The sequence below is a fragment of the Notamacropus eugenii genome, chromosome 3 (assembly GCF_028372415.1).
Source record: "Notamacropus eugenii isolate mMacEug1 chromosome 3, mMacEug1.pri_v2, whole genome shotgun sequence".
Classification (NCBI taxonomy): Eukaryota; Metazoa; Chordata; class Mammalia; order Diprotodontia; family Macropodidae; genus Notamacropus; species Notamacropus eugenii.
Window position 1 is genome coordinate 332,388,610 of NC_092874.1, and position 17,089 is coordinate 332,405,698.

Consider the following 17,089-nt stretch of genomic DNA (forward strand, 5'->3'; position numbering starts at 1 on the left):
GTAGTGTCAGGGAATGGAATGAGACTCAGAAAGCCATGACATAGTGGTGATTCCTTAATATATAACCTTATGCCCCTTTTAGTATTTAATTGATGAATTTCATGCAGCTCAAGTTTTTAGTAACCTTTGAAAAGGAATGCACCTTGCTAATTGTGGAATTTATTACTCTGAACTATGAAGCTATGGATTGAGGACTTTATTTTTGTTTTTTTTTAATTTACTAATGGAAACATTGGATGTGGTAGCTTAATGAGATAAAATAATGCATCAAGAAATGGGCCTAGCTGAGGGCTTTATTGGGGAGGTGATATTATCAGATTTGGGTGGGAAACTGGTCTATCTTTGGAGGATGTAAAGCTACAAGCACGTGGGGTTGTTGGAACAAAATAAAAAGGTATACTTGTTCTAAATGAAATCTTGGAAGGCTACATCCTCATGTAGTAAGTGACTCAAACTTGACTGAGAGAATGAAAGGGCACATGTAGACTTAAAGTTCAATTTAAAATGATTTTGTGTCACTTTATGATCAGTTGTCAGAAAGTACACAAATGAATCTAGAAATTGAGAATCATTTGAGCTCTTGAAATGCCATTATTAAATGTTAATTGTTTAGTTAAAATGCTATTGTTTATTAACTAATTTGTGCTTTTTCCATAGCTTATGGAAGTAACAGGGAAAAACCAGGATGAATCCATAGTGGCCCTGCATGATTGCAATGGTGATGTGAACAGAGCCATCAACATATTGCTGGAAGGGAATTCAGACACGGTAGGTAATGCTTATGGACGATTTGTAGTTGGTTTTTTTTGGTCTTGAAATTTTAATTATTTTAAAGTGCAAGCACAATAAAGTTTGTTGAATAGATTTCATGTACTTCAACCAACTTGTATTTTCTGGGGTTTTATTTTTTTTAAGATGACTTCTGGGTTGCTATAAATAATTCAAGTCCTATCAGATACTCCCCCCCTCAATAATTTTTTCTTTTGCTAAGTAAGTTGTACCTTTTCACCTTATTTCTCCTTATTTTCCACTATAACAAATGAAATATTTCAAAGTAATATCTTTTGTGATATTGAGGAGTCCTAATTTTGGAAACTTATTTTTTTTTCTTCAGAGTCCCTGTATCCTTAATCTCAATTGTTTTTTGTGGGTTTTTTTGCCTCTTTTCTGATAGTTATGGGAAATATTTGAGGGTCCAGGAATTTATTTCATTGTTATCCTGTTTATATGATTATATATTATGATAAGGTTATGACTGAATTTTAATTCCCTTTTTTCAGTTGTATCAGAACTGAAGGTGTAAAAAAAGTAACAAACTATATATGGACAGCAGATTCTAATGTGTAATTGAATGCACCTGTGTGATCACCCCTTGGACAGTTGAAAATACATGGGGTTTATGTTAGATACATTCTGTTATACTTCAAAAGGCAGAAAGGTAGAAATATGAATGTGAATACATGTAGTTGAATACAAAGTTGAGTGTGTGGGAATCATCAAATGTTGAGGTTTAGGTGAGGGAGTTTTTCTCATTTCTAATACTGACTCAGGCAGTCAAATAGGTGCATGATCCTGGACAAGCCACTTAATTTTCATCTGCTTCGTATGTAAAATGAGTATCACTATAGTACCTACTTCACAAGGCTATTGAGAATAAAATGAGATGTTTGCATAGTGCTTAGCAGTGTCTGGCAGTATAATACATAATGCATTCTTATTTCATTTCTTACTTACTTTCTTCCCCCTAACTTCCCTGAGGAAGCCCAATACATAGTTAAATAGCTCTAATTCTTAGGAAGCTTTCCTTTACATAGAACTGTGTGGGTCAGAGACCACCAACTCAAATGGAAATCAGAGACGTTTCAAGGTAGATGCAAAGCCGCAAGATTTTATTACGATGTTGCGAGAAAGGGCATATCCTCTCTGTGAAGTTATCAGGGGAGTGAGGCGCCTGCAGAAGGCAAGAACAAAGATACAGTCCTAACAGAAATCCCTCACCCTCCCTAGTGGCCCTTACTCCCATTGGCTGGGAGGCAGGCTCACAATCTAAGGTAAATCTAATTTACCTTAGAAATAAGGAGCAACGAAGTAGTAAAACAGCCAATGTGAAGCTGACTCAATGCTCATAGCCTTATTTGGCACGCAGTGTGCTGAGGTGGCACTCCCAGGGGAGGAGGGGAGTTCAGTTTCAAGTTTCTTCAAGGTCACATAATTTCTGGAAGATAGAAACTTAGGCCTAACTACCTACTAGAAGCCTATTGTCAAGTCCTGAGAAGTCTTCACTGACTCTTCTTTCACTCAGAACCTAAATCTGGCTCCTTATGTTGTTCTTAAATCTGCCCCTGTGTCCAACTAGAAAGGTCTAAATAGCAGCCCTTACATACTTGAAGGTGGCTATACCACCTTTACATTTTCTTTCTTGACATTGAGGTAAAGTACCATTTAGAAACCAGCTATGCACACGTTTATAAATTTATTACATACTGGAGACCAAATTCTTCCCAAAGCTTGTATGAAATATAAAGCAGATTCACAGTTAGAAGCTATTTCAAAAAAACAATTCTTGTAGAACACTTTATAAAATAAGAATTAATTCATTTTACATATATCATTTTACACCTCTGCCAGGAAATGGATAATATGCCTCATCATCAGTCATCTTGAATCATGGTTAATTATAACATTGATCAGTGTTATAAAATCTCTTAGAAATTTTTTTATTTTTATACTGTTATAGTATAAATTGTTCTCTTCTGTTCACTTCAGTTCATGAAAATCTTGCCAGGTTTTTCTGAAACTCCGTTTCATTATTTCTTATAGCATAATAGTATAACGGTATAACATTGCATTCATGTATCATAATTGCTTAGCCATTGTCCAGTGGATCTCCAGACCTTTGGTTTCCAATTCTCAGCTACTGCATTTAATTTTATAATTAAAATATAGAAATATTTTTGTGCATAAAGGACTTTTTCCTCTTGCTTTGATTTCTTTGGGCTATATATAGGCCTAGTAGTCATATCACTCATTAGTGCAGCAAGTATGCATGGTACATTAACTTTGGACCATAGCTCCAAATTATTTTCCAGAGTGACTAGAGCAATTTAGAAATCCACCAATGGAACATTAATGTACCTGGTTTCCTGGAGCCCCCTTCAAATGTCAGCTTTCCTAGCTAATGTATTTAAGGTGGAAACTCATAGCTATTTTAATTTTATTGGTTTTAGTGGTTTTGATCATTTTCCCTTCCCTTGCCTGTTCAAATCCTCTGATCATTTATCGTTTGAGGAATGGTTCTTATTCTTCTAAATTTGAATCAGTTATTTCTATATCTTAGACTTGAGACCTTTATTAGAGAAATGTGCTGCAAAGATCCTTTTCCTTCCTTTAACAGTTTCCTTTCTGATCTTAGCTGTGGTTTTTAAATCTTAGGTATGTACAGAACCTTTTTATCTTACATGATCAGAATTTTCCATTTTGTCTTCTGTGACACTTTTTCTTGTTTGGTAATCTACCCTTATCCTTTATGATGTGACCCATTTGGATCCTGTCTTGGCATGTAACGTGATATATGGGTGTAAATTTTTCAGAGACTGCTATTCAGTTTCTTGAAACTTTTTGTCAGGTAGTGATTTCTTACCCCAATATCTGGAGTCTGAGTGTATTGAACATTAGACTACTAGATTTCCTTTTATATGTTGTGTACTTTTTTCTACTAAGCACTGTTTTTTAGCCAATACCAAAGTATTTTGATGAATAGTATAGTTTGAGGTATAGCGTTGCTACTCCCCTTTTCAATCTGCTTTTTCCCATTATTTCCCTTGAAATTTGTGACTTTTTGTTCCTTTAGATGAATTTTGTTGATTGTTCCAATTTATTTTTAGTTGACTGTAGGCTTCTCTAAGTATACTATCTTATCATTTGCAAAAAACAATTTTATTTCCTCTCTTCCTTTTTGTCAGTACTATCTTGTAGCATTAATAATAAGTTTACATTTCTGTAATGCTGGATGAATATGATGTGTACTGTATTTCATCTGGATTTCAGATGTTAAGCAAGGCAGGTACTATTCACATTTTTCAGACAAGTAATTTAATTTGAGGGTAATATTGCTTAACTTAATTGACTTGTCTAAAGTTACACAATAAATAGTGGTAGCCTTGTCATTTTTTTGTTCTACATCACATTGTCTCATGGTATTAGAATTTTATCCAAATCTGAACAGTGACCCACTTCTTAGCTAGGTATAAGTAAGTGGTCTCTTATATCTTAGATGTCAGTATAGAAAAGAAACTCTTGGTTAGAAAAAGAACATTCAAGATATGAGAAATTTTAAAAAGAGATGAATTGTTACATTGGATATGCAACCTAAAGCTTTGATTGCTTAGTATTATTGTTACATTTATGGGGAAAAGTTAACAAGTTTGGAAGATATTTTTAACATGTCTTGGTTTAGTTTTGAACATTTAACTATTTTCTTCTCTGCAACTAGACTTCATGGGAGACTGTAGGTGGTAAAAAGAAGAATATTGGAAAAGAGAGTTCAGAAAACAAAGAGAATAGAGAAAAGAGAAATGATAAAGAGACAAGTCGTGTACGTGGAAGCAACAACCGGCGAGGAAGAGGTGGCAGTCGTGCCAGAGATTGTAAGTGCAAATCTCCCTTTACTCACCTAGCCAATAGCATTCCCAGTTTTTGGGAGCTGAAATAGGTGGTCTGTTTAAATATAACATGAATATTGATCCACCAACTTATGGCCAGCATCAACTCTGCCTTATCCTTTTCTTTTGGCTTTTGTTTCTGAGAACTGTGTTTATTTTTGTTCCAAAGTGTTTTGAAGGATAAATTTTCTCATTACAGAGGTAGATTTATTCTTTTATCCTTTTCTTTTGGACTGAATATTATTACATTGGATCTTTTTTTTTTAACATCTCAGCATATTTTATTACACTTTAATAAAGAACTTACCTAAGTTTGATAGCAATTACACAGATAGGTCACAGTTTATATATATGTATGTGTGTGTACATAAAGCATAATTAAATAAAATTTTAAGACCAAAGTCTGTTACTTTATAGTGAATGTTATGAAATTAGGAATAGTATTTGGGAGATAATTTTTCTTTTGCTCAGAATTCATCAGTTTCCGCAGAACGCTCATTTCTCTCATAATATTATTTTTTTCAAGGTTGAAATTTCTACCAGAACCATGAATCTGAAGACTCTTATTTGATACTCTTTAGCTTTTATGCTGCCTCAGCTTCATCTGGCTGCATTATATTAAATATTACACATAGTGATAATTTGTTATATTGTTATTTGTTGTGTTGGACAGTTTTTTTTATGTTAGACAGTTACTAAAGAACACATTCATTTCACGGGAAAAGGATGGGACTTTGAATTGGACAAGAGCCAGAAGTTAATGGATCAAAATGATTAATTTATGACACTTTTTTCTCATTCCTGAAACCTGATTTGGTGAGGAAGCAGGAATGTTTAGCTTTTGATATTTTGAGCTTTGGGTTTTTTCATTGTTTTTTTTGTTTTGTTTTGTTTTGTTTTTTTTTAATTTTTTTTAGTAACAGAATCTTTTGTCTACACAAAACTTCTTGTAGATTCTCTGTCCTCCTTAAGTGTTTCAATATCATTACATTAAGTTCAATGAGATGACATGACAAGAAGTAGAATTCTATGGTATTCTTCTTCCTTAGTTAGAGGTGAAGAGAATGGAGTTGACTGCAGTCCAGGGGACAGGCCTTCAGATCGTGGCAAGCGTGGCCGCATTAGAGGTAAGACCTGAAAAGTAGAAGACAATGTGAAAAGAGGTTATAACTGCTTTGTCTTTTGTCTGAGGGATCTCATTAAAGAACATTTGGCCATTTGTATTCTCTGGGTCTCTTTCTCTTTCTTAGTGTTTTGAAGAAATCTTTTAGTCGTATCCTGATGATCAGAAACATTTAATCCCCTTTTGGAATTAGAGGTTTAAATGTTAAGGTTCACGAAATGTAATACAAAGGGAATACAGAGTTGATGTTAATATATTTAAGTTGACATGGGATTCTTCTTATAAGTAAGATTAATTGGGCACTTGGCTATCTCTAAACAATTTTTTAGAAGAGAATGGTTTTTTGTTCCCTAGAACATTACTTATTCCCTTTTGGAAGATAACCTTATGAATGCAGAAGCAGTTTTGTTTTTTTTTCCCCTTGGGTTGGTGAACAATTGGAATAAAAACAGGTATTATGAAAGGAGAAGAAATGACAGGCCTTTTTTAGGTTTAATGCTGAACAGCTTGCTCAAAAATATTTTTTAAAAATTTTTAAATTAATTTGTTTTCAGTTTTCAACAATCACTTCCGTAAGTTTTATCAAAAAGTTTTTCTTATGAGCCTTCTTTTCAAGGAACTGTGCCTAATTACTGGAAATACAAAGATAAAAATGAGCTATCTATTTCCCTCAAGTGGCTTATATTCTTTCAGAGACATTTATAAGTATATAGAAAATGTACACTAATTTTTGGGGAGAGTGGGAAGTCTAGCAACTTTGTTGATCAAGAGCTGCTTCATGTCAATTGTGATGCTTAAAGTGAGTCTTAAAACTAGGGATTTTGAGAAGCTAAATTGAGGAGAGAGAGCATTCCAGGTATGGGTATCAGTCCAAAGGGTTAAAGAGGAGATGGTGCATCAAGTAGGAGAACAGTAAAGTTAGTTTGGTTGAACTATAGAGTATATGAGTTATGGAATAGGACTAAAACCATAAATTGGAGATAGATTATGTAGTCTTGTATTAGATCCTAAGGGTAATGGGGGAGTTTATTGAGTAGGATAGAGACATAGTTAGACCTGTTCTTGAGGAAAATTATTTTAGCAGCCTTGTGGTGCAAAGATTCAAGAAGAGATAATTGAGGCAGAGAGACTAGTTAGAAGACTATTAAAAAAAAATCTAGTTGGGAGGTGATCAGAACCTGAACTAAGAACTGTGAATAGAAAGGGCTGAATACTAAATATGCTCTGGAGGTAGAAATAAGTAGCAGGTGTTAAAAAGAGTAATAACCTAAATTATAAAGACTATGTTCTGTTAAGGCTTATCTGTGAATTCTTTTAATTAGAATTTCATTTTCTATCTTTAGAAGTACTGGATAGTTCTGTTATTTCCTTCATTATGGCGTTTGGTTTTGGGGTTTTTTTCATACTGTCGTGTTCTTTGGGGATACTTAAGTTAATAGGTTATCTCTGTGCATCCTGTGTTCAGTGAGTTTAGTTTGTTTTGCTTGCATATAATGACCATATCTTACTGTAATGTTACTAGTTTTTGCTTCTCTTCTATGTGTTTGCGTTCCCAATCTATTGTTCTCTCTTTTGTTTGCTTGTTAGGCTTGCTTTTGCAGATTCATATTTTTATATTCTTCTCATTTTTGTTGTGCAGGCCATTAATTCTACTCATAATTTTCGTTTCTCTTTTGAACCACTCAAACAGCATATTGTGGTTCCATGTTCTCACATTCCACAGGATCCTCTGTTTCATTAAATGTTGCATTGTTTTCCTTTCGCTTGCTTGAACTCATTTATTAGATCTGGAGGCAGTATTTCCTTCTGTTACTGTTTTTCCTGTTAATTTACATATTTATGTTCAAGGTCTTTTGAGTTTCCTTCTTCGCGAATTATCTTTGGTAACTTCAGCCTTTTTTCTCTCCTCATTTTCATCATCACTAATTTCCTGACTCCTTTCCCTCTGTGGTTTCATTTGAGACTAGGTCTCAGAGCCTCCCAAAGTGGACGATTCACAGTTCACTCTCTTAGGTCTTTGCCCCAACTGACTTTTGAGTGGTCAGAACTCTCTTCAGCTAGGTGTTGTGGTCTTTTCTCTTTGGTTTGATGGAGTGCTGCATTGCCCCTCACTTACTTGCTATCCTGAGCTGGTGATTTGTCCCTTTGTTCCTCAGTCCTTTGGCCTGGTACCAGCAGTTCAGAGCTTTCCAGCACTTTTCTGGGTTTCAGCCCCCAGGAGACTCATGCTTTTAAAGAATAGTGGTCAAACTGGTTATGGAGGCTGGAACAGATGCTGGGGTCTCCATGCATTGGAAGAGGGAAAGGGAAGGCAGGAAAACTGGAGAGTAGGGATGAGTTTTGATGTAAGCGTTACCATGTCCTGGGTTTTTGAGGGTTTGTTTGTTAGTTTTTTATCTTTTTGGATTCTGACTATCCTAGACCGTGGAACTCAAGTTGCTTTATGTTTTGCACATGGTTTCTGTTTCTAAGAGACTTGAGAGGTTATAGGGATTGGAGAAAATGTTTAGTTTACTGTCTTGTTCACATGACCAGAAATGACTATATTATGTTGAAAGAGTTTCAAAATTTGCTCATATGTTACTTAGCATTTGTTTTCTTGGTATATATCATGGGCAGAATTCCAGACTGTCCCATTTTGAAGTATGTACTTTTGAGGCCATCTTATAAAGTCCTTAACTACAAACTCCTATTTGACTTTTTCAAGCTGATTATCCATGATTCTCCTTCAGAACCAGGTTCAACCAAACTGAACTTGTTTTTCACATATAACACTCCCATCTCTCATCTACGTCTTTTCATTGGCTCTTCCCCAAGCCAGTAACAAATTGTCTCCTCACCCCTGCCTCTTAGAATCTTTTCCCTTTTCCATTGTTTTTGTTGTTTTAATTTTTTTAATAAAGCTTTTTTTTTCCCAGTCAGGAAAAATGCACCATTTCTCCTTCCAGCACTGCACCCCCCCCCCATCTATTTGAAAAAAGAGAGAAAAACAAAATTCCTACTAAGAAAAGTGTAATCAAGCAAAAAGAATTTTTTTTTTTTTTGCATTGGTCATGTTCTTCTAGACTTTCTCCTTTTCCCCCTGCAAAAAATTTGGAACTTTCTGAACTCTTGAGTCTTTTACTTCTCTCTAAAGATGTTGAATATCATGTTTCATCATTTATGTTTTAGAATTATGTTTGATCATTATGCTGATCAGAGGTCCTAAATTTTTTAAAGTTATTTTTCATTATAATATTGGTATACTAGTCTTACTAATAATTATATTGTCTACTAATCCTATTCATTTCACTCTGCATCATTTAATACGAGTCTTCTCAGGTTTCGTTGAAATTATCCCCTTCATCATTTCTTTTTTTTTTTTTTTATTTTATTTTGTAATGTTTAACAGTCACTGCCATACAATTGTGATTTTATCCCCCCCACCTACCCCCCACTCCCCCCCTCCCTCCCCACGACTGCATACAATTCTGTATAGATTCTACATATACTTTCCTATTGAGTATATTTTCACTATAGTCATGCTATGTAGTCAGACTAAGATAAATGAAAGAAATCGTATAACAAATCAGAACATGATACACAAACATATACACATACACAAACATGATCTGCTACAATATGTGAGTGACTTCCATATTTCTCTCTCTGAGTGTGGCAGGCATTTTGCCTTGAGATCCTCCATTGGGATTTTTTTTTTTTTTTTTTTTTTTTTTTTTTGGTAAGAAGTTCTTGTGTTATTACAAAAATCTAAGTCTACCAGAAAAAACTCTCACACACTGTGGTTGTTGCTGTGCATAAAGTTCTCCTGGTTCTGCTCCTTTCACTCAGCATCAGGTCATATAAGTCCTTCCAGGCCTCTCTGAAGTCTTCTTGTTCATCATTTCTTATGGCACAATAGTACTCCATTACATTCATATACCATAATTTATTCAGCCATTCCCCAATTGATGGACATCCCCTTGACTTCCAGTTTTTGGCAACTACATAGAGTGCTGCTATAAATATTTTTGTACATGTGGGACCCTTTCCCATTTTTATGATCTCTTGGGGATATAGTCCTAGTAGCGATATTGCTGGGTCAAAGGGTATGCACATTTTTGTAGCCCTTTGGGCATAGTTCCAAATTGCTCTCCAGAATGGTTGGATGCGCTCGCAGCTCCACCAACAATGAATTAGTGTTCCAACTTTCCCACATCCTCTCCAGCATTTATCATTTTCTTGTTCTGTCATGTTTGCCAATCTTATAGGTGTGATGTGGTACCTCAGAGTTGTTTTGATTTGCATCTCTCTAACCAATAGTGATTTAGAGCATTTTTTCATATGATTATAGATAGCCTTAACCTCTTCCTCTGAAAATTGCCTGTTCATATCCTTTGACCATTTATCAATTGGGGAATGACTTGTATGATTATACATTTGGATCAGTTCTCTATAAATTCTAGAAATGAGGCCTTTATCCCCGAGCTTAGCTGTAAAAATTCTTTCCCAATTTACTACATCCCTCCGGATTTTGGTTGCATTGGGTTTGGTTGTGCAAAAACTTCTCAGTTTAATGTAATCAAAGTTATCCATTTTGCATTTCATAATGCATTCTATCTCTCTTTTAGTAAAGAATTCTTCCCTTCTCCATAGATCTGATAAATACACTATTCCTTGCTTCTCCAGTTTATTCATGGTATCAATCTTTATACCTAAATCATGTACCCATTTGGACTTTATTCTTGTGTACAGTGTCAGGTATGGGTCTATGCCTAATTTCCACCACACTGTTATCCAGTTTTCCCAGCAATTTTTGTCAAACAATGAGTTCTTATCCCAGAAGCTGGGGTCCTTGGGTTTATCAAACAGAAGGTTGCTATATTCCTTGCCTACTGCATCTTGAGTGCCAAGTCTATTCCACTTGTCTACCTCTCTGTTTCTTAGCCAATACCAAGTGGTTTTGATAATTGCTGCTTTATAGTACAGTTTGAGGTCTGGTAGCGCTAGGCCACCTTCCCAAGCATTTCTTTTCATTAGTCCCTTTGATATTCTGGACCTTTTGTTTTTCCAAATGAATTTTGATATTATTTTGTCTAGCTCTAGAAAGTAATTGTCTGATAGTTTAATTGGTATGGCACTAAATAAGTATATTAATTTGGGTAGAATTGTCATTTTTATTATATTAGCCCGGCCTACCCATGAGCAACTAATGTTTTTCCACTTACTTAAATCTGACTTTATTTGTGCAAAAAGTGTCTTGTAATTGTGTTCATATAATCCCTGGGTTTGTTTTGGCAGGTAGACTCCTAAGTATTTTATACTGTCTACCCTAACTTTAAATGGGATTTCTCTTTCTATCTCTTGCTGTTGGACTTTGTTGCTAATATATAGGAATGCAGTAGATTTGTGTGGGTTTATTTTGTACCCTGCAACTTTGCCAAAGTTGTTTATTAATTCTAGTAATTTTTTACTTGAATCTCTGGGATTCTCTAGGTAAATCATCATATCATCTGCAAAGAGTGATAACTTAGTTTCTTCTTTGGCTATTTTAATTCCTTGGATATCTTTATCTTGTCTAATTGCTACAGCTAACATTTCTAGTACCATATTAAATAATAGTGGTGATAATGGACAACCTTGTTTCACCCCTGATCTTATTGGGAATGCATCTAGCTTATCCGCATTGCATATAATGCTTGCTGAAGGTTTTAGATAGATACTGCTTATTATTTTATGGAAAGTTCCCTTTATTCCTACATTCTCCAATGTTTTTAGTAGGAATGGATGTTGTATTTTTTCAAAAGCTTTTTCTGCATCTATTGAGATAATCATGTGGTTTTTGTTAGCTTTGTTGTTGATGTGATCGATAATGCTAATAGTTTTCCTAATATTGAACCAGCCCTGTAGTCCTGGTATGAATCCTACCTGATCATAATGTATTAATCTCGTGATAAGATGCTGTATTCGTTTTGCTAGAATCTTATTTAAAATTTTTGCATCTATATTCATTAGGGAAATTGGTCTATAATTTTCTTTCTCTGTTTTGTCTCTTCCTGGTTTGGGTATCAAAACCATATTTGTATCATAGAAAGAATTTGGGAGGACTCCTTCTTCCCCAATTTTCAAGAATAGTGTATGTAGTATTGGAATTAACTGTTCTTTAAATGTTTGATAGAATTCACTTGTGAATCCATCTGGCCCTGGAGATTTTTTTCCTAGGGAGTTCATTGATGGCTTGTTCAATTTCTTTTTCTGAGATGGGGTTGTTTAAGTAATCAACTTCCTCTTCTGTTAATCTGGGCAATTTGTATTTTTTAAAATATTCATCCATCTCATTTAGATTATCGAATTTGTGGGCATAAAGTTGGGCAAAGTAGTTTCTAATTATTGTTTTAATTTCCTCCTCATTGGAGGTGAGTTCACCCCTTTCATTTTTAATATTAGTAATTTGATTTTCTTCTTTCTTTTTTTTAATCAGATTGACCAAAGGTTTATCAATTTTATTAGTTTTTTCATAAAACCAACTATTGGTTTTATTTATTAATTCAATAGTTTTCTTAATTTCAATTTTATTAATCTCTCCTTTGGTTTTCAGTATTTCTAATTTGGTATTTACTTGGGGATTTTCAATTTGTTCTTTTTCTAGCTTTTTCAACTGCAAGCCTAAGTCATTGATCTCCTCTTTCTCTATTTTATTTATGTAAGCATTCAGAGATATAAAACTTCCCCTAATAACTGCTTTTGCAGTATCCCATAAGTTTTGGTATGTTGTCTCACTATTGTCATTCTCTCGAATGAAATTGTTGATTGTTTCTATGATTTCTTCTTTAACCCAACCCTTCTTTAGAATTAGATTATTTAGTTTCCAATTGATTTTTGGTTTCTCTTTCCATGGCCTTTTATTACATGTAATTTTTAATGCATTATGATCTGAAAAGGATGCATTGATTATCTCTACCTTTCTGCACTGGATTGTGAGATTTTTATGTCCTAGTACATGGTCAATTTTTGTAAATGTTCCATGTACCGCTGAGAAAAAAGTATATTCCTTTCTATTCCCATTTAATTTTCTCCAAAGATCTACCATATCTACCTTATCCAGAGTTTTATTTACCTCCTTAACCTCTTTCTTGTTTATTTTGAGGTTGGATTTATCGAGTTCAGAGAGGGGGAGGTTGAGGTCCCCCACTAGTATAGTTTTGCTATCAATTTCTTCCTTCAACTCCCCCAACCTCTCCTCTAAGAATCTGGATGCTCTACCACTTGGAGCATACATGTTTAGTAATGATATTGCTTCATTGTCTATGGTGCCTTTTAGCAGGATATAGTTTCCATCCTTATCCCTTTTGATTAGATCTATTTCTGCTTTTGCTTTGTCTGAGATTAGGATTGCTACTCCTGCCTTTCTTACATGAGCTGAAGCACAATATATTCTGCTCCATCCTTTGACCTTTATCCTATGTGTATCCCCCCGTTTCAAATGTGTTTCTTGTAAGCAGCATATTGTTGGATTATGGCTTTTAATCCATTCTGCTATCTGTCTCTGTTTTATGGGAGAGTTCATTCCATTCACATTCACAGTTATGATTACAATCTGTGTATTTCCCTCCACCCTCTTTCCCACCATTTGTGCTTTTAACTCTCCCGTCTCCCTTCCCCTCCTCAATAGTATTCACTTTTCTCCCCCTCCTCCTGCAGCCTTCCCCTCCTTCTTTTAGCCCCCCTCCCTTTTAGTCCCCTTTACTCTTATTGCTTCTTTCCTCCCTTTTAGCCACCCTCCCCTTTCTTCCCCCTTCCCCTCCTACTACCTATAGAGCTAGTTAGGCTTATCTACTTAAGATTATTGTTCCCTCCTTTGAACAAATCAGATGAGAGTACCTCTCAAACAATGCTCATCTCCCTCCCCTCCTTCCCTCTACTATGGTTTTGTACTTCTTCCTGTGATATAATTTGCCATTTTCTGCTTCCCCCTTTCCACACCTCCTATTACAATCCCTTCTCATACTTAAATCATATTTTTGACATGACATCATTTACTTTATGCCCGTTCCCTCTACATATATCCCTTTTATCATAATAGCTGCACAGTTCTCAAGATTAACAGGTATCATCTTCCCTTATAGGGAGGTAAACAGTTTGCCCTAATTGAGTAGCAAGTTTTTGTTTTTGTTTTTTCCCCTCTGTTTACCTTTTTATGATTCTCTGGAGACCTGCATTTGAAGATCAAATTGTCTATTGAGTTCTGGTGTTTTGGTGAGGAAGCTCTGGAAATCCCTTATTTCGTTGAATGACTTTCTCCTTGCCTGAAATGTTATGCTGAACTTTGCTGGGTAGTTGATCCTCGGTTGAAGTCCCAACTCCTTTGCCTTACGGAATATTGGGTTCCAATTCTTTCGATCTTTTAATGTAGAAGCTGCAAGGTCCTGTGTGATCCTGACTGTGTGTCCTTGATATTTGAATTGTTTCTTTCTGGCTGCTTGTAGTATTTTCTCCTTCACTTGATAGCTCTGGAATTTGGCAACTATGTTTCTTGGGGTTTTGAGTTTGGGATCCCTTTCGGGAGGGGAACGGTGGATTCTTTCGATGACTATTTTGCCCTCTGAGTCTAGTACTTCTGGACAGTTTTCCTTGATGATTTCCTGGAAGATATTGTCCAGACTCTTTTCTTCATCATGGGTTTCTGGCAGGCCAATAATTCTTAGATTTTCTCTCCTGGATCTGTTTTCCAGGTCAGTTGTTTTTCCAATTAAATATTTTACATTTTCTTCTATCTTTTCATTCTTTAGATTTTGTTTGACTGATTCTTGTTGCCTCATTGAGTCATTAGTTTCTACTTGCCCAATTCTAATCTTCATCGTAGTGTTTTCTTCATTTAGCTTTTGCATCTCCTTTTCCATCTGACCAATTTTTCCCTTTAAGGAGCTATTTTCTCCATTTAATTTTTGTACTTCTTTTTCCAATCGACCAATTTTCCCAGTTAGGTTTTGGGTTTCCTTTTCCATCTGATCAATTTTCCCAATTAGGTTTTGGGTTTCCTTTTCCATTTGATTAGCTCTTCCTTTTAGGGAATTATTCTCTCCAGTTAATTTTTGAACTTCCTTTTCCATTTCTTCAATTTTCTTTTTCAGGGTGATGTTCTCATCAGTGAATTCTTTTTTTATAGTTTTAAAATCATTGGCCAGTTTTTCTTTTATATCCTTCTTCAGACGTTCCAGGTAATCTAGTTGTGCTTGCGAGAAATTCATAGTCCCATCTGAGGTTTCAGATGGAAGTACAGTCTCAGCTCTAACCTCTTTGGTGTTTGTGTTTTGGTCCTTATCCCCATAGAAAGATTCTATGGTTTTTTCACTTTTCGTCTGCTTTTTCCGATTCATGATGTTGGCTGAGTGTCGTAGCTTTTGGTTCTTTCAGTCAGAAGGTACAGATCTTTAAGTTGAGCTGATGTGTGTCTAGGCTAAACGCAGGCTTTTGTTTTTTGTTTCCCGGATCAACCCTGGGGTTAGCTTGTTAGGTGTGTGGGAGGTGTGGTCTGGTCTCAGGCTATCTCCTCAGCTGACTTGAGGCAAAGGCAAGGTCAGGGGATGGTAATCCCAGCTTCCCTATTGTCTTCCCTTTTCCCCTGGAGGGCTGGGGTACGCCTAGAAGCTAACGCGTGTTCCCGCCCCTCCTGGGGCTCGTCTCCCGGCTCTGAGGCTTGCCTGGGTCTCAGTGCGAATTTTCTCTGCCCTGGGTCGTCTGTCCCTCCAGATCGCCTCCACCACAGTAGGAAGAATCCCCCTTTGCCACTTTTCCAGCCTCTGGTGTTATGAGACCACCCGCCCCCTTCTGCTGTTCCCGCTGATCCAGGATTAATCTGGGGAAGAATTTTATGGTTCCCTCAGGGTCATCAGGGGGGAGGAGAGAGCACTTACTGATCACTCTGCCATCCCAGTTCCTGGAAGTTCAAGTAGTGACCCACCGAAGTCCGTCTTCAGGCTGAAGATTTCAAGGGCTGCTGCGCTGATGTCTGGCACTCAGCGGCTCTCACCGGCTCGGCCTGGCTTATCTCCTGCTCCGCTGGTCTCGCCCGCCACTCTCGGGCTCCTCTGGTCCCCTCCGCCCTGCCGCGCTGTGCGCCGGGGTCTTACCCCCGCGGAACAGATCCCTCCCGTGGACCCTCCGGTCCAGCCTGGGCTCCGAATCCGTCAAAGTCCGTCACCCACTGGATTTTACACCTCCAAAGTCTGGTCAGACTCTCCCCCCAGATATATCCAGAGGAGTTTTTCCAGGAGCTTAGGTGAGTCGTTGCTTTCACTCCGCCATCTTGGCTCCGCCCCTTGAGATCCCATCATTTCTTATGACACAGTATTTCATCATATTTATATGCTGTAACTTTTTCAGCTTTTCCTCAGTTTGGGGGTATTTTGTCAATTCCCAGTTTTTTGCAGTCTCAAAAAAAAATTATGAATGTTTTTTGTATTCTTATTTAGAATCTGTTTTGCCTAGGAATAACCCCCTTAATCAGCATTCCTTCTTTTTCTCCTTTCTCCCCACGTGTTTTCCTTTTGAATGAAATGTATTTCTATTCGTGTGTGTGTGCGTGTTCTTTTCTTTTTTACCAGTTTAGATGACAGCACACCTTTTTCCTTGTTTGAATAGATTTCTCACCTCAGTTGTGTGAAATGATCTCCCCTGTTCTTCTCTTTTTTTCTCATACATTTCCTTTCCCTTTTCATTTTTTTTAAGATCTTTAAAACATTATAGAACCTCTCTCAGACCTGTTGTTTAATTAGACATGATCCTTGATAATAATAGAGTTCATAGTGTTACACGCGTGACATCTTCCCTCTGTTAGGATGTAAACATCTGATTTTTATTTTATCCTTTATGATTGTTCATTTTTACTTTTTCCTATTTCTCTTGGCTATTGTGTTAGTGCTTCAGATTTTTATACAACTGTGGTCTTTTCATCAGAAATGACTGGAAGTCCTCTTTTGTTAAAGATCCATTCTTCTGTGGGATCATACTCTGTTTTGCTAGTTAAGTTAATTCTTTATTGTAAGAATTTTACGTTCTGGAATATTGTATTCCATTATTCTTTTTTTCTTTGTACTTGTGGCTGATAAATCATACATGACCCTAACTCTGGTTCCTCAGAACTTGAATTCTTGCTTACTTGCTTTTTGAAGTATTTTTGTTTCTTTTATGCAGTAACTTCTCATTTTTATCCATCATGTTCCTGGGAGTTTTCATTTTGAGGTTTCTTTCAGGAAATGACCAATGGATTCTTTCTATTTTTGATTAGCCCTTTGTTTTTGAGAGGTCTGAGTTGCTTTTAAGAGTT

The 17,089-nt window shown here is 36.2% G+C and overlaps 1 protein-coding gene across 29 annotated transcripts in view; it reads left to right on the top strand.

The window, feature by feature from the left end:
* The window catches only part of UBAP2 (ubiquitin associated protein 2), a 144,736-nt gene that overhangs the window by 46,083 nt on the left and 81,564 nt on the right, over window positions 1–17,089 (top strand). For 28 of the 29 annotated variants that reach the window (XM_072596982.1, XM_072596991.1, XM_072596992.1 and 25 more), the window contains exons 4-6: window positions 658–768; window positions 4,493–4,646; window positions 5,711–5,788. In XM_072596982.1, the coding sequence (XP_072453083.1) occupies window positions 658–768; window positions 4,493–4,646; window positions 5,711–5,788 (343 nt within the window). The remainder of the gene's footprint in view (window positions 1–657; window positions 769–4,492; window positions 4,647–5,710; window positions 5,789–17,089) is intronic. The other variant, XM_072597012.1, reaches the window with a different exon arrangement.